General features: G+C 35.1%; 1 protein-coding gene across 1 annotated transcript; it reads left to right on the forward strand.

Moving 5' to 3' along the window:
* The first annotated feature begins 319 nt into the window (after window positions 1–319).
* sec63 (SEC63 homolog, protein translocation regulator) lies at window positions 320–15,189 on the forward strand. The gene is made up of 20 exons (XM_048207007.1): window positions 320–564; window positions 3,002–3,101; window positions 4,105–4,219; window positions 4,327–4,439; window positions 4,736–4,797; window positions 4,909–4,967; window positions 5,060–5,110; window positions 7,095–7,203; window positions 7,302–7,396; window positions 7,597–7,729; window positions 8,025–8,117; window positions 10,465–10,610; window positions 10,730–10,877; window positions 10,968–11,050; window positions 11,339–11,404; window positions 11,525–11,689; window positions 12,346–12,504; window positions 12,591–12,791; window positions 14,121–14,225; window positions 14,634–15,189. Exons 1-20 carry the CDS (start codon window positions 441–443, stop codon window positions 14,769–14,771), a joined length of 2,265 nt encoding a protein of 754 aa, XP_048062964.1. The 5' UTR covers window positions 320–440; the 3' UTR covers window positions 14,772–15,189.
* The last annotated feature ends 3,256 nt before the right edge of the window (window positions 15,190–18,445 follow it).

An 18,445-nucleotide genomic window follows, 5' to 3' on the forward strand; every position in this document is an offset into this window, starting at 1 on the left:
AATGCAAATTGTGTAAAACCAACATACTACTACTATAACGCGCATGCGTAGAACACGTACACTACTAAAAACGGCGCATAGTTTTTTCGTATTTCGGAAGAACTACGACCGCAAGCGGCGAAGCGTTATTAACATGTCACAATGTCTATGTTTATGTTGAGCGTTAAAATATATTAATCATTTATGCTACCAACAGCTTCGAAGTACTCTAACATAAAATGCGTTTTTAAAAATACCCACCGAATTTAACATGATCAACTTAGGCGGGCAAAGTCTTAATAAAAATAATACGAACACCAGGGGACTTTTATTTTGAAAAACGCTATCGTGAGGAAGTGCGTGGATCTATGTTCCTCCCGCATATGTGTCTAGTCCTACAGTGGAGCGACTGATACGGCGGCAAGGAGGCAGTAAAAATCGGGGTTTAGTGCCGCTGCGAAATGGCTGGACAGCAGTTTCAGTACGACGACAGTGGCAACACTTTTTTCTATTTTCTCACGTCCTTTGTGGGACTAATAGTCATCCCAGCCACCTATTACCTCTGGCCCCGGGATCAGAATGCGGGTAAGGCCCCATATGCTAATACACTACCAGCTAACCAGTTACCTGTCGCTTGCTGATCAGCATTGATAACCAGATTGCATCCTCTGCGAGGAATGTTTGTTGACATTGCAGTATTTAATAAAACGAATGCCGAGGGTAAATCCAGAAATGACACCAAGGGCTCGCTAGATTGTTAATGTGTGGCATTAGCAGCTGACCCGTACTCAAATCAACTAGACTAGGTTGTATATCTCCAGTATTTTTTTGAAGTGTCAGTAATGGATCATAATGCAGCAGATACTTATAAATAAGGCTTTTCAGGTTTAATATCTATTTGAGCTTTGCTACAATCACACGTTAAATGTAGTGGTCATCTGTTTAATAGGCTTGTTTACGTATGTCCTCGTTTGTTTACGTTGATTAACACGTTGCTTTAAGATCAACTAATCTGATCATATAATATAATGTAATGCATTTTCTATTCTTTATTTTCCATCTGCATGGCAGTGCCACTCCCACTAATTTTCCAGCATGTGCTGTGAAATGTATTTTTGTGATTTGTACTCTTTCATGAACTGCATATTTATCTTTTTTACGTTTACATGGTGTTTATATGATTAACAGATTGACATGCTATTAAGTAATTCACAACAATAAATCCAGCTGTAATAATTGCAGACAATGGCATGTAGTTTCTGCAGGCTACATAGAAGAAAATATAGAAATATAATGAGAGTTAAAGGGTTAGTTCACCCAAAAATGAAAATTCTGTCATTTATTACTCACCCTCATGCCGTTCCACACCCGTAAGACCTTCATTAATCTTCGGAACACAAATTAAGATATTTTAGTTGAAATCCGATGGCTCCGTGAGGCCTCCATAGGGAGCAATGATATTTCCTCTCTCAAGATCGGTCAAAAAGGTACTAAAAACATATTTAAATCAGTTCATGTGAGTACAGTGGTTCAATATTAATATAAAGCGATGAGAATATTTTTGGTGCGCCCAAAAAAACAAAATAATGACTTATTTAGTGATGGCCGATTTCAAAACAATGCTTCAGGAAGCATCGGAGCATAAATGAATCAGTGTATCGAATCATGATTCAGATCGCGTGTCAAACCGCCAACGGCTGAAATCACATGACTTTGGCGCTCCAAACAGCAAATTCGATACACTGATTCATCTGTGCTCTGAATCTTCTTGAAGCAGTGTTTTGAAATCGGCCATCACTAAATAAGTCGTTATTTTGTTTTTTTTGGCGCACCAAAAATATTCTCGTCGCTTTATAATATTAATATTGAACCACTGTACTCACATGAACCGATTTAAATATGTTTTTAGTACCTTTATGGATCTTGAGAGAGGAAATGTCATTGCTGGCTATGGAGGCCTCACTGAGCCCTCGGATTTCAACTAAAATATCTTAATTTGTGTTTCGAAGATGAAAGAAGGTCTTCATAAAGCGGTGTTTTGAAATCACCCTTCACTAAATAAGTCGTTAATTTGTTTTTTTGGCACACCAAAAATATTCTCGTCGCTTCATAACATTAAGGTTGAACCTTACTGAAACATGAACTGTTTTAAATATGTTTTATTACCTTTCTGGGTGTTTGAAAGTGTAAATTAACTCAATGGAGGCCTCACTGAGCTGTTGTTGAGACCGAAGGTGAACGAAGGTCTTATGGGTGTGGAACGAGATGAGGATGAGTAATTAATGACAGAATTTTCATTTTTGGGTGAACTAACCCTTTAAAGCGAAATACAAAAATGTAAATAAATATGCATTTGTATTTAAGAGTATAAACAGCTGTATAAACAGTGCAAATGTTCAGCTGTGCAAACAAGTATGCCGTGTGTAAGTAACATTCTTTTTTTAATTGAATAAAAGGTTCATTAGTTTTGTAGTTTTTGCAGCACATTAATGCTCAGTAATTTCCTACCAGGCTGGAAACACTACAGCTTAATTATCTTTTGTGTGAATGATATAAAACCCTAGATATTACTAAAGATGGGTTTATTGCACAAAAATCATTGTTTCTTGTTCATTTCTGTTATATAACAATAGCATTTTGCCACACTTTCAGGCAGCTTTTGTAATCTGGCTCTCAATGTAAGAGGGACACAAAGGGTCACATTCAGATAAAAATATCAAATGCCATAAGTTTGCAATACCCCACTAACTAAAAAGTACCATAGTACTAACCATGCTTTTTGGGAATATTAATACATTGTTTCTTGCACTTGTACTATAAATACTGTGATATATGAATATGGTAAGCATTCAGTACCATGAAATATATCAACGTACCATAGCATTATTATCCAAAACTATCAGTGTACAATGACAGAGTACTGTTTTGGTATGTGCTATATGTTTGTTTGCATGGTGAGTGAGAATTATATTGCATAGTTGTTTTTTTCCCCTCATTATTGTCTATGTAAATTAATTCACAGAGCAATTGCGGTTGAAGAGTTTACGTAGAGTTCATGGAAGATGTCTGTGGTATCGCCTTCGGCTTATGAAATCACAGCAGAGCGTTGTTCCAACACTAAAGTAAGTGATTATGTTTGTGTGTAATTGGTTTGTTTCAGGGGAGTTTAGCTCATTTTGCTTGTTGTTTGGTAAGCATTTAATTTTTAACATGCATAGATTTTTATAACTGCAGTTGCTGCTTGTATATACTGTGCTTTGGGGAACATTTGCATTTGGACAACAGCATCTGTTTACGAATTATTACATTTGCCTTTATGCATGTTAAGTATATTAAAGAATATAGAAACCTATTATATATTAACATATTGGCCTGGTTTCACAGACAGGGCTTGGGTTAAGCCAGGATTAGGCCTATGTTTAATTAGGGCATTTAAGTAGCTTTTATAAACGTGCCTTAGAAAAAACACATTACTGGTGTGCATCATGAGACAAAACAATGTCACTGACATATTTTAAGATATGTCACGACAAGTTGCTTTCAGATGAAACATCTTAAACATGCATTTTAGTCTGGGACTACTAGGTTTAAACCTTGTCTGTGAAACCGGGGGATTATATATTAAGTGCTTGGCATTCTGAAAACATTATTTTTTATTAAGAATCACCAAGAGGAGAGTGGTTATTTCATAGCTGTGTAACTTTTTTGTAAGTATTAGTTTATTGATGAATGCTTGTTCAGGGGTCTTGTAGCAGATATCACACTATTTGATTTGATTTCTGAATTTTCAGACCGCAATCAAGATCCATTTGATTGTGATGGTCGAATTCAAATTTACACTGTCATCTTGTATATTGCTGTGGCACCTCACACAGTGGTCAAAATTGAAGAAATTATTAATTCTTCAGCAAAATAAGGACCTCAGTCACTTGTCAAAACTCTGCACCAACTATTTAAAGCACAAAGCTTGCATCAGATGCGTGGAGTTTTCAGACACATCCCGTCTTTCATGGTTTATTTCTGCTCTTTTGGCTATTTAGTCACCATTACATATACAGCTACTGTCTGTTTAATTGTAAATTGTGGTTACAAACTAAAAATCACTTCTCTGTTTTTTCATTTTAGAAAAGCAGCCCTGTTGTTTGGGTGGGCAGTATTTCTTTTCCTGGCCTATAAGGTGTCTAAATTAGATCGAGAGTACCAGGAGTATAACCCCTATGAGGTCCTCAACTTGGACGCAGTAAGGACGACATTCTTGCTTTCTCTCTTGTTAATCTTCTTGTTTGTCATTTTAATCTCTAAACTGCTTCTTCTCAAGATTAATAGATCCATTATGTTTCTGTTTAGGGGGCATCTGTTGCTGAGATTAAGAAGCAGTACAGAGTTCTGTCTCTAAAACACCATCCTGATAAAGGTGGAGATGAGGCCATGTTCATGAAGCTTGCTAAAGCTTACTCAGCGTAAGACTGCTGCCGCCACCCGTTTTATTCATAGTTGCCTTTTAAATTTAATGTCATGTTATTTATGGCTGCTGCAGCTCATTTTTCTGTGTGAGTCTGTGTTTGTATTGCAGTGTGTTGTTATAGGTGCAACACAACACAATTCATAAAAGCTATTCATAAAAATGTCATCCACTGTGCCTGAATTAATCTTCTTGAAATACCCACGCTGCACCTTTCTATTACTTGTCAATATGGCACAGTATGTAATCATCAGGGTTTTTGAAATTGTTTTCCACCCTCATACTTTCTCACAGTTTGACTAATGAGGAATCGCGGAAAAACTGGGAGACATATGGCAACCCTGATGGCCCAAGAGGTGACAATTTCTTTCATTTGTTAACTTAGTGATTGATCATTTAGTGGTTTACCTGTGCTGAAAAAAAAACCCATCTAATTTTTATCTCTATTTAATTTCACTCTTGATCAGTGACTAGTTTTGGAATTGCTCTTCCTGCATGGATCGTTGACCAGAAAAATTCCATGCTGGTAAGTTCACCTACTATTTTTTTTTTTCTTTTTTTCCAGCTGTCAATTAAGTTTTGACCACGTTTTCCCCCGGTTTCTTGTGCCTTTTGCAGGTGCTGCTGGTCTATGGGTTGGCATTTATGGTCATCCTTCCTGTGGTTGTGGTAAGCTAGTCTTCTTGTGGTGATCAATAGCTTAGACTTTAGATTTAATAGAAAACATGTACACTACTGTTCAAAAGTTAGAATGTGTTTGAAAGAAGTCTCTTATGCTCACCAGGGCTGCATGTATTTGATCAAAAATACAGTAGAAATAGTGATATTGTGAAATATTATTACAATTTTACCCTCTGGTGCTCTTCGCATGTCGGTCAAACACTGACATTTGTTTTATTTAAATGAAATGAATTTGCTATATTTTAGTTCAGTAATGTTTTTTATTTAATATTTTGTATTTTTAGGGGATTTTTTGGTATTAAATTATATTTACGTTGTAGTTATAATACATTTATTCACTTTTTGAGCATGGACCTGAAAATGAAGTTTCCAACTTAAAGGTGCCATAGAATGCTTTATCACAAGATGTAATATAAGTCTAAGGTGTCCCCTGAATGTGTCTGTGAAGTTTCAGCTCAAAATACTCCATAGATAGATTTTTTTTTTTTTAAATAGATTTTTTTTTAAGTGCCTATTTTGGGGCATCATTATAAATGTGCCGATTCAGGCTGCGACCCCTTTAAATTCTCGTGCTCCCCGCCCCGGAGCTCGCAACTCTATAATACATTGCATAAACAAAGTTCACACAGCTAATATAACCCTCAAAATGGATCTTTACAAAGTGTTCGTCATGTAGCATACTCGATTATGTAAGTATATTATTTATTTGGATGTTTACATTTGATTCTGAATGAGTTTGAGGCTGTGCTCTGTGGCTAATGGCTAATGCTACACTGTTGGAGAGATTTATAAAGAATGAAGTTGTGTTTATGAATTATACAGACTGCAAGTGTTTAATAATGAAAATAATGACATGGCTCTAATCTCAGTGAATACAGTAAGAAACGATGGTAACTTTTACCACATTTAACAGTACATTAGCAACATGCTAATGAAACATTTAGAAAGACAATTTACAAATATCACTAAAAATATCATGTAATCATGGATTATGTCAGTTATTATTGCTCCATCTGCCATTTTTCGCTATTGTCCTTGCTTGCTTACCTAGTCTGATGATTCAGCTGTGCACAGATCCAGACGTTAATACTGCCTGCCCTTTTCTAATGCCTTGAACATGAGCTGGCATATGCAAATATTGGGGTCGTACATATTAATGTTCCCGACTGTTATGTAACAGTCGGTGTTATGTTGAGATTCGCCTGTTCTTCGGAGGTCTTTTAAACAAATGAGATTTACATAAGAAGGAGGAAACAATGGTGTTTTAGACTCACTGTATGTCATTTCCATGTAATGAACTCTTGTTATTCAACTATGCCAAGATACATTCAATTTTCAATTCTATGGCACCTTTAAACTGTCATAAATTTTAAAATTGTCTCCGATTCATTTTCAACATGGTCATTTTTGACTGCGAGGAACACAAGTGTAACTATTTTTTTCAGGACTGTTTAAACTTTTCGAATCATGTCTATGATTTTTTTGTGTGTGTGTGTGTTCACATAGCAAGTGCCAAAACCTTTACCAAGTTTCGTACCATTCCAATGAAGTAAAAAAAAAGTATGAAATGTAAAAATATTGGGGTCAAAAAATGGCTGAAGAGCACCAGAGAGTTAAAATAAGTGTTTTCTTTTTTAATATATTTTAAAATTTCATTTATTCCTGTGATGACAGCTGAATTTTCAGCAGCCATCACTCCAGTCTTCAGTGTCACATGATCCTTTAAAACTCATTCTAATATCTAATTTAGTGCTCAAGAAACATTTCTTATTATTATCAATGTAGAAAATATTGTAAATGCCTTTACTGAATAAAATATATCACTGACCCCTGGCCTGAACTTTTAAACAGTAGTGTACCTTGTTGGATCTTGTACAAGCATTTTGCAGACTGTAGTATAAAAACCATTTAATTGGTTTCCATTGATTAATATACTGATAAACCCTATAATAATGTCTGCATTTGTGTTTAGGGCACATGGTGGTACCGTTCCATTCGCTACAGTGGTGATCAGATCCTGATCAACACAACTCAGCTTTTTATGCACTTTATGTACAAAACGCCTACAATGAACATGAAACGTAAGTGCACACCTAGAAGGATGCAAGATCACCATTCAGAAAACTCCTTTTGTGAATTTGTTAGGGTCCTCAGACTGAGTCTGTCCTCTGTTTGACAGGATTGGTGATGGTTTTGACTGCAGCATTTGAGTTTGATCCTCGTAGCAACAAAGAGGCCATTATAAGACCAACAGACAACATAGAAGTTCCCCAGGTAAAATGTTTTTAAACATATATATATATATATATATATATATATATATATATATATATATATATATATATATATATATATATATAATGTATATGTATATGCATTTTGTGCCAAGGATTTAAAAGTGCTTAAAGAAGTGGCTAGATTAAGATTAATTTCTTATCCTAAATATAATGCTGGGTGCATATTCCTTTTTGCAGTTGATTCGGGAGCTGGGGAACATTAATGTTAAGAAGAAGGAGCCTCCGTTCTGCTATCCCTACAGCCTGAAGGCTCGAGTCTTATTACTTACACACCTTGCCAGGATGGATGTTTCTGAGAACATAGAGGAGGGTAAGCATTCGCACACACCTCTCAAGTGTCAACATTTATTCCTGTAAGATAATACCACAACAACTACCTGTCTAATACAATTCATTACATTTATGCATTTGGCAGACGGTTGTATCCAAAAGCATTCAAGCTATACATTGCAAGTATGTGTGCTCCTTGGGAATCAAACCCATGACCTTGTCGTTGCTAATGCTATGCTCTGCTAGTTGAGCTACCTGAACTATATTCATGTTGAATTTGCAAATAATTTAGGGTTATTAATGTGAATTAATTGGCAGTTTTGTATCTTTTGCAGATCAAAGGTTTGTGGTGAAGAAGTGCCCCGCTTTACTACAGGAAATGATCAATGTTGGCTGTCAACTCACTATGATGGCAACAAGTAGAGGAGGTAACTTGAAAACAATGTTTTGAAATATTGACCGTTGAACTAAGGCTTAAAGGGTTAGTTCACCCAAAAAATAAATTTCTGTCATTAATTACTCACCCTCATGTTGTTCCATATCCATAAGACCTTTGTTCATCTTTGGAACACAAATTAAGATATTTTTAATGAAATCTGCAAGTTTTTTTAATTTTTTCCCCCCATAGATAGAAACATAATTACCACATTCAAGGTCCTGAAAAATAGTCATTGTAAGACTGCATGGCTGCAGTGGTTCAACCTTAATGTTATGAAGTGACGAGAATACTACTTCATGTTGTAAACACAGATCAGCGCTTCCGTGTTCTACGTGAGAACGCCAACTCGTTATTGGCTGGCTCCTGCGTCAGCATCACATGCAGGCGTCGTGCTGCTCACGTGAACAGCTTCGGCCAATACCAAGTATTCTCGTTCTAACATAGAACATGGAAGCGCTGAACTGTGTTTACAACATAAACAGCATAGGAGAATGACTTTGGAGAGACAAAATTGTTGAATAAATTCATTATTTTTTGTTTTGTTTTTGCACACAAAACGTATTCTCGTCGCTTCATAACATTAAAGGTGCCCTCGAATGAAAAATAGAATTTATCTTGGCATTGTTAAATAACAAGAGTTCAGTACATGGAAATGACATACAGTGAGTCTCAAACTCCATTGTTTCCTCCTTTTTATATAAATCTCATTTGTTTAAAAGACCTCTGAAGAACAGGCGAATCTCAACATAACACCGACTGTTACGTAACAGTCGGGGTGTACGCCCCCAATATTTGCATATGCCAGCCCACGTTTCCAACATTATAAAAGGCATTAGACAAGGGCAGCCAGTATTATCGTCTGGATCTGCACAACCAAATCATCAGACTAGGTAAGCAAGCAAGAACAATAGCGAAAAATGGCAGATGGAGCGATAATAACTGACATGATCCATGATAACATGATATTTTTAGTGATATTTGTAAACTGTCTTTCTAAATGTTTCATTAGCATGTTGCTAATGTACTGTTAAATGTGGTTAAAGTTACCATCGGTTATTACTGTATTCACGGAGACAAGAGAGCTGTCGCTATTTTCATTTTTAAACACTTGCAGTCTGTATAATGCATAAACACAACTTCATTCTTTATAAATCTCTCCAACAGTGTAGCATTACCCGTTAGCCACGGAGCACTATCAAACTCATTCAAAATCAGAAGTAAACAATATAACAGTATACAATACTCACATAATCCGACGCATGCATGCCGCATGCATGACGAACACTTTGTAAAGATCCATTTTGAGGGTTATATTAGCTGTGTAAACTTTAAGGCACTGTTCAAGGCAAGCGCGAGCTCTGTGGGCGTGGACCACGGGATTTAAAGGGGCCACAGCATAAAATCGGCGCGTTTATAATGATGCCCCAAAATAGGCAGTTAAAAAAATTAATAAAAAAAAATCTATGGGGTATTTTGATCTGAAACTTCACAGACACATTCAGGGGACACCTTAGACTTATATTACATCTTTTAAAAACATAATCTAGGGCACCTTTAAGATTGAACCACTGCAGTCATGTGGACTCTTTTAACGATGTCTTTACTACTTTTCTAGACCTTGAATGTGGTAATTACGTTGCTTTCTAATGGGGATAAAAAAAAAACTCTCAGATTTAATCAAAAATATCTTAATTTGTGTTTTATATATGTTTCATATATATATATATATATATATATATATATATAATATGTGTGTGTTTACAACATGAAGTAGTATTCTCGTCACTTCATAACATAAAATATATATATATACGTATGTACGTTATGGTTTCAAAAGTTTGGCTTCAGTATGATTTTGGATTCGAAAGACACTAATAGTTTTATTCAGCAAGAATGCATTAAATTGATTAAAAATGACAGTAAAGACTAAATTATAAAACAAAAACCTATTTCAAATAAATGTTGTTGTTTTAAACTTTCTATCCAAGAGCCCTAAAGAAAGGTATCATGGATTTAACAAAAATATCAAGCAGCACAACTGTTTTCAACATTAAAATGGCTGCTGAAAAATTCAGTTTTGCCATCACAGGAATAAATTACGTTTTAAAATGTAATAAAACAGAAAATAGTTATACTAATTTGTAATACTTTTTCCATAACATAGCAGTTTTTACTGTATTTTAATCCAAAAAGTGCAGCCTTGGTGAGCATAAGAGACTTTTTTTTAAAAAACATTTAATTTTTCCAACCCCAAACTTTTGAGCACTAGTGTATATAAAGTATCATACAACATTACATTTTATTTTTTTTTTTTTTGCTGGTGTTCAATTTTATAGGCCTTCGAGCTCCCAGGCTGACGTCCATAGAGAACTGCATGAAGCTGTCTCAGATGGTGGTTCAAGGACTGCAGGAGGCAAAGTCTCCTCTGCTGCAGCTGCCCCATTTTGAAGAGGAGCACCTCCGATACTGTATCTCTAAAAAGGTACATCTTTCTCAAAAGGTGTTACAGCATTCTTAATAAGTTTAACACAAACCCCATGTTGCTATGCAAAAACTATGGTTTGAAAATATCTAAATATGGTTCCCCTCTCTCATTTTCAGTATAAGGTGCGGTCGTTGGAGGATCTGGTCAGTCTGAAGGACTCTGACAGGAGAAACATGCTGAGATTCCTTGGGGAGGAGAAGTATGATGAGGTCATGGCGGTCCTCGGGAGCTTCCCCTATATCAACATGGAAACCAAACTTCAAGGTGGGTTTAAGCAGCGGTTGTATAATCATGCGTTCAATAAAAAACATTACATGTGATTTAAATTCTTTAACTCTGTTTCATCATCCACAGTGTTGGATGATGAAGATAGCAATAACATCACAGCAGGATCCATTGTCACAGTTACAGTTACCCTGACAAGGAAGAGAATGTCTGTGAGTAGAACATTTAGGAGAATATCTCATAGGTCATCCAGATGTTTAACTTGAATGTGTATAGTATAGTATCTTGTGTGATAGGTATGTATTATACTAGTTGACAATGAAACCTTGCAGTTGCAGCAGGCATCCACAAGAGGTCAATGCTGAGCTTGTTTTTTTTTTTTTTTTTTTTTTTGGTTAGAGAATTCATTTCAGCAAGACTATCATATCTGTTACCAAAAACATAATTATTCGAATCCTTTATGCACAGCAACATTGTACTAAATTTGTATTTGTGTTTAGGAGATGTTCGAGAAAGAGGACAATGCGCCTCTACCTACTACTACTGAGGAAGCTAATCCAGAGGAGGTAGTAATGCTTTTAAGCTACACATTAATCAAACACAATATTATAATGATTTAAAAATGCATATTTACATCTTGTCTAAATGTCTGAAATTTTTAAAAATGATTCTTTTGTAATTTGCAGCAAGTTGATGCCAAAAACAAAACAAAAGGTTGGCACAATAAGAATAAAGGAGCTAAAAAAGCTGCCAAGTCCAAAAAGAAGAAATTGACTAAGAAGAAACCAGTCCCCCAACAGCAAGCAAAGGGAGACAAGGCCAAACAGGCCAATGGCAACGTGGCAGGAAATGTAAGGAACCTAGAACTCTGTATAGATTCAGTGGCACATTTTTACAGTTTTTGGCTTTTGATGAAAATAACTTTCAGATTTAGTCAACATACACTACCATTCAAAAGATTGAAGTCAGTAAGTTTTATAAAGAAATTAATACTTTTATTAATCATGAGATTGATGCATAAAAGTGACAGTAAAATTTGACTATTTCATATAAATGCTGTTCTTTTGAACTTTCCATTCATCAAAGAATCCTGAAAAACTGATTTCATCACTTTTAATAATATGAAATGTTTCTTGAGCAGCAAATCAGCATATTAGAATGATTTCTGAAGGATCATGTGACACTGAAGACTGGAAAAATAGCTGCTGAAAATACAGCTTTTAAAATGTGTTAAAATAGAACAGATTTTTTTAAAATTCTAATATTTCACAATATGACTGTTTTTATTATATTTTTTATCAAATAAGTGCAGCCTTGGTGAGCATAAGAGACTTCTTTCAAAAACATAATAAAATCATGCCAGCCCCAAACTTTTGAATGGTAGCGTATATACATGTCAATTGATTCATTTTAGTCAGTTTTACTATGATGCACGTTTTCTGTAATATTATTGACAGAAACAACAAATCTTTCATCCCATTGCATACGCTTATGTTTTCGTTCACAGGAAGTTGCTGCGTCAAAAGAGGAAGAGGACGATCTCTCTGATAAAGGCAGTGAATCAGATGAAGCAGAGGGAAATAAGGACTCGCCCAGCGAGAGAGATGAGGAGAGCGACAAGCAGAGTGACAATGAGTTGGACGAGATTGGCGGAGATGATGAGGAGGTGCGTGTCTTATCCCTTTGTATGAGTGACTGCTGATGGTAGTTATTGCAGTGCAGCTTTCCATAACCAGTACGTCTTTTCCATAGGAATGGGAGGCCCTACAACAGAGCATTCAGCGTCGTGAAAGGGCACTATTGGAGACCAAGTCTAAGGTCACACACCCTGTCTACAGCCTGTTCTTCCCTGAGGAGAAACAGGAGTGGTGGTGGCTCTACATCGCAGATCGGAAGGAGCAGACACTGGTGTCTATGCCCAATCATGTGTGCACACTTAAAGACACAGAGGAGGTGAGGCCACAGCCACTTGTTTGTGCTCTATCACACCTTTTTTTTTTGTTGAGGAAAGTTGAAAGAGGCAAAAGAAAGGGTGAAATTGTGTTGCTCAGTGTTTGGACAGTCATGGAGTTTTAGTGTATCCAGGTTTTCTGGGCTTAGAAGTGTTGTGAATTCTTGAAGTCATGGAAATGTGTAGAAAAAAATGTGCTCCGCTAGATTTTCCGCTTGTGTAATAGTTGTGTGAAGTAAAATGTGCTCATAGTGATATCATAGTATATCATCAATCATAGTGATATTTGATTTGTGAACAGGGTTATTAGGATAATTTATACACTATTATAATTTGTTTTTTATATAATATATATATATATAATATAAATATAAAATATACACCTATATATAATATAAAATATACACCTTTTTTATATATATATATATATATATATATATATATACCTTTTTTTATTTGCAATTTTAATTTTTAGTGCTTCTACTCTAACTTAGTTTAAACTTATCTAATATTTATATCTTTTTAATTTTATTTCAGATTTATTTTAATTAACCAAAATGTTTTTAAAAGTTTTAATTTTAGGTGACGATGTTTGTGAGTGAAGTGAATGGTTCAAAATGGTTAATTAGCGAATCAGTCTGAATCATAATGTTTTTTAAAAAATACTTTTCCATTAATCATAAAATTCACTGGTCATGGAAAGTCATTAGTGAAAGTGGAAACCCAAAAATCTCTTTATTGTTCTAATTGGTTGATAATCGTGGCAGTAGGTTGTGTCATTCTGGGACTGTGCACTTCCATTTGGAGCGAAGCAAGATTTTTGGTCAATTAATTAGGGTTTTTTTTTTTTTTTTTTTTTTTTTGCAAATCTTACAATTGGAAAACATTTATAACTGGAATACATAATGGCAAAAACAAATCACTAAAATTAATTGCAAAATGGTGTGCTGCCATTATAATATAGTAAAATGGAAGAGTAATAGAATGAGTGAGTGTTTTACTCTGTGTGTGTGTGTGTGTGTGTGTGTGTGTGTGTGTGTGACTGGCTGAATGGTGCTAGCTGCAGAGTCTCCTGCACAGCAGTTTTCCCCATAGCCTGTTGCCAGGCAACCTCCATACTGCAGTCTCTGTCTGGTTATAGGACAGCCAGATGCCTGTCATAATTCTGTCTGACATAGTGAGTGCTTCCTCTCTGTGAGGAGCATGAGAATGCAAGGATGTAAACAAAAGTGTCATAAATCTCCGCATATCTCCCAATTACTCCTCCATATTATATTTTGCTGAGTTGTGTAAAGTGACCAATGATTATGTAAACTTCCTGTTTGCCTTAGGTTGAACTGAAATTCCCCGCTCCATCCAAAACCGGAAACTATCAATATTCTGTGATTCTAAAATCGGATTCATTTATGGGATTAGATAAAGTCAAGCCACTCAAGGTCAGTTTTTTTTTTTTTTTTTTTCACCATTCTCTCTTCTTTGGTAATGCTCTGTCGTATTTGTTAAATTATTTTTGTTAAATATGTTAAAATATTTTATGCAAAAATACACATCCTACTGTGGGATCTGTAAAATTGACATTTTATTTATTTTTTAAAAATAAGCCTCTTATACACACTAAAACTGCATTTATTTGATCAATAATACAGTAATATTGCAAAATATGATTACAATTTAATATAAATGCATTAATATTTAATTTAAATGTAATAATTAATATAAATATTAAATAATTTAATGTTTTCTATTTAAATGTAATTTAATTGTATGATGGCAAAGCTGAATTTTCCACTCCAGTTTATCAATATATAAAGAATGTTTGTGGTCCTAATTTTGTTTCATTTTAGCTGGAGGTTCACGAGGCGAAGGCCATGTTGGATAACCACCCTCAGTGGGATATCCCAGAAACCGAGGAAGAGGAGGATGACCCAGAGGACAGTGATGGCATTGAGGAGTCTGAGGAAGATGAAGAAGACAACGACTAAACCAGTCATTTCATGCAAACTTGAGCACAGTTCATACACCCATGTGCCCACTCACACACACACACACACACACACACACACGCTCCCACACACCCACATAGCCTCAGACCATTGCCGTCTTCTGGGCCGCCACACACTGGAGGCAAACAGGAGACAAGGACGTTGACGCCCCATCTTCCTGTTTAAAATGCTCATGAATCACAAATGTGTCTGAACCGTTTATTTCACCAATCAAAACAAGACTTAAGAAACTGTTGGTTATCTTTCCCTGCGTTCATCCAGTCGTTATCGGTGGGCTGTCACAGTGGTTATTTGTGGGGTCCAGCTGTGTTTCAGATTCCTCTCCACTTGACGAAAAAGATGTCTGACCAACCAATGCGTCAGAAAAAATAAAAACCAGATTACCGCTGAAAAATCACACACCTCATGACTGTCATTTTTCAATGTCACCGTTTCTGCTTCAAGGGTGTTTTCTACCTTATTTTGTAGTTTTATGTAGTTTATTAGATATCAAATTTACCAGGTGTTTCCACTTGTACGAGGCTGTGTGGAGTGTAATCTGGAGTGAGCACAAGGACGTGGTGCGCTCAGGGCTTGAGCCGGAATTATGGGGGAAGGGGTTTTGCATCTCAAAATGTCTCCATTGTCATGAAGTGTGGAAATTCAGTACATTTATAAATCTCGCCTATCTTCCAGCTTCTCGTCACAAGCGCAGGTTGTCTCAGCCTCACGAAAATGACTGCAGACATTCCACAGCCAGGTCTACTGTTTAGTCCTGATTTAACTTTTAATGTTGCTTCACCTACAACTATTTCTCCGCTGTGTCACAAATAAGCAGGTAGATGTCAGACTGATTTCTTGCCACATGGCCTAAGGTTTTTTTTTGTTTGTTTTTTTTTTGAAAATTGAAATGTGAATTTTTGCCCTTTTATGTTTATCCCACTGACTGAACTGAAACAGAAAATTCCTCACTGTTGCTGACTGCAGTTGTTACAAAGAGCCCATGTTTCTAGCATGAATGTACACAAGTACAGGCCTTTTCCCATCAATCTGTTGGACATAATGCAGCGAAAGACCGTTAGGTGGAATTTAAACCAAAAAATGATCAAATGACTTCAGGATTATTGTTTCCCATGGATCTGTATGCCTCAATTATAGGTAGTTTAGATTGATTTTTTTTTTTTTTTTTTTTTTTTTTTTTTTTATATATATAATTTTTACATTCCACTCTCATCTAATATAAATGCCTTATTCAATGTATAGAATTTTTAGTGGCCACAAATATTGCAAATGGTTTGTGATGCAAAAACATTAATATGAGTGATGGGGAAAAATTGAGGGTCAGTGATTTTCTGCAAGTTTTTCTTGTTTTGTTTTTGTGCGTGGAGGGATGCGACAGGGCTTAAAATAAAGGGTAGATTTCACTTCTCTTTTTCTTTTTTTTGGGATATGATTATTTTCTTTCCATTTAAATGTTATTTTGCACCAGTGGAAGGTCTGACAGCGTATTGGAAGTGCTGATTTAGTGGTTGTGAAAATACTAGTCTGGTCCGTTTATTTATCAGTCAATGGGAGAGTTTATGCTGACCGATATGAAATTATTTGTAGAAATGCATATGAAATGGTAATCTCTCCATTTATTGTTAATTTTCTTTTCTTTTTTTAATGGTGAATTTATGACAGGAAATTGGATTTTCTTGTTTGTTCCCAATAGCTAATGTATGTATTTTATAGTTATATTTGGAAAATTGCAAAAATCAGTAGAAAATTATTTTACTTATCTCCCCTTGCGTTTATTAGCATAAACTCAGTGTGATCTTTCTTGACATAGGGAACGTGTCATATTCTGGCTGCATGCAACTCACACATTCACAACCAATTTTATAAAATGATAAAGGTTTTACAGATAAATAGACATTTTAGTATTATTATAGCTCCAAAAAGATTGTAGCCTCAGAATTCATACTGTGACTGAAGCGCACAGATTATGAAAAAATCATGTCTCCACATACACACAGAGAAACTCACCGGCCAGAAAAAGGGGTGAATTGCCTAGTAAACAGTATCTGCCACTTTTGTTTACAAGAAAACTTGTCATTGTAAATGGAAAATATATATTATTTGTATTTAAATAATTTCAAATAAAATAACTTTTTAAATGATTTTCTTTTTGATTACCCATGATTGAACAGCTTTGGGATGTTTTTTTTTCCCCTAAATCTGCATCATTCTTTGATGAATATGTGCTTTTATAGACTTACTAGAACTTAGTAGACTGAGCTTTATTCATCTGAAGGTACTTTGAGGCCCTTTGAATTTTTTATGACGTTTTCATAAACATTTTGAAGAAATATTGTACTTTAAAGTGCTACAAATCCTGCGTTTTCTATATTGAGGGTCCTTTGTAGAGCTGAGAGGGGGTTCCTGGTCTGTAAAGCCTATACATCAGCATCCCGTTTATTTTCAAACACCCATTTTCTGCAACTTCTATATGAAACTCAGTCTACACACACTGTCAGATTTGAAATTTGGACTTTGAATTGAATCATTTACATTAAACGAGAACCAAATGCTCTTAAATGTCCCAACTTTTGTTGAATATTGAAAGCAGCATCTCAAAGTGTACCTTTTTTTATCCTGAGACTAAATAGTATGTTCCTGAATAATTTATATTCATCGACATTTTTATAAATATTTTTGCCGCTAAAAAGAATTTAATGTATTAAATAAGTCACGTGTGAAGCTTAAAGTCAGAACTCCACGCGCCGACATGTCAACATTAAAAAAAAAACTAATGTGGACAATAACTATATTCGCTCTTGAATAGATAGACAATTTATATTCGCTTCATGCTTTTGATATTTAAACTGATTATCGTGATAATATAGGCTTTGTGAGTAGCTATGCTCATAAATGTGCCGTATTTTCCTCATTTTTCCACGTAACAGGCTATGACTGCCATGCTTTATACGTGTATTTCAATCAGTTTTCGTCCCACTGACCTTGTGTGGCTTCCCGAACAGGTTGCGATACATATTCAATACCCAAATCCAACATATGAAAATCTTTCTCTTTTTTTCCCCCTTCTGATTTTGAATAGCTTTGAGTAAATGACCACAAAGAACAGTGACATACATTTTCAAAATATAAAATAAACAAATAATTAAATAAATAAAGATGTAGCCAATAATCGGCATGAAACAATAAATTAAACATAAGAAATTTGTGCAAGAATTTTTTTTAATATTTTTTTTTTATTATTATCTCAACACTCATCTTAACCAAATCATTTGAGTCCCTAAACACTGATTAATTTCATTAATTTTAAATTATACATTAGCTACCTGTACTACAGCTGAATGCGCGCAGAAAGGGTTGATGGCTGGTCGCTAAATTATGATTTAGCTTACTGTAATTCGAAAAGAAATTGCATTTAACTTATCAAATATATATATATGTTGTATTTATGTTGGCCTATTTAAAAAAAAAAACCCGAAACGGATAAAAATATAATAGTGGGCTTGTGTGGTGAGTTTTTATGACAGTTGTTGATGCAACACATTTTAATAAAATGACACTCAGTCTGCTGTATTTTCTTACTTATGAGTCTTTTGACGATATAAAAACAACTGTTATAAAATCTAAAGTTCAGAAACGTTGAGCATTGCTTTATT

This window comes from Megalobrama amblycephala, linkage group LG11 (genome assembly GCF_018812025.1).
Source record: "Megalobrama amblycephala isolate DHTTF-2021 linkage group LG11, ASM1881202v1, whole genome shotgun sequence".
NCBI classification, from domain to species: domain Eukaryota; kingdom Metazoa; phylum Chordata; class Actinopteri; order Cypriniformes; family Xenocyprididae; genus Megalobrama; species Megalobrama amblycephala.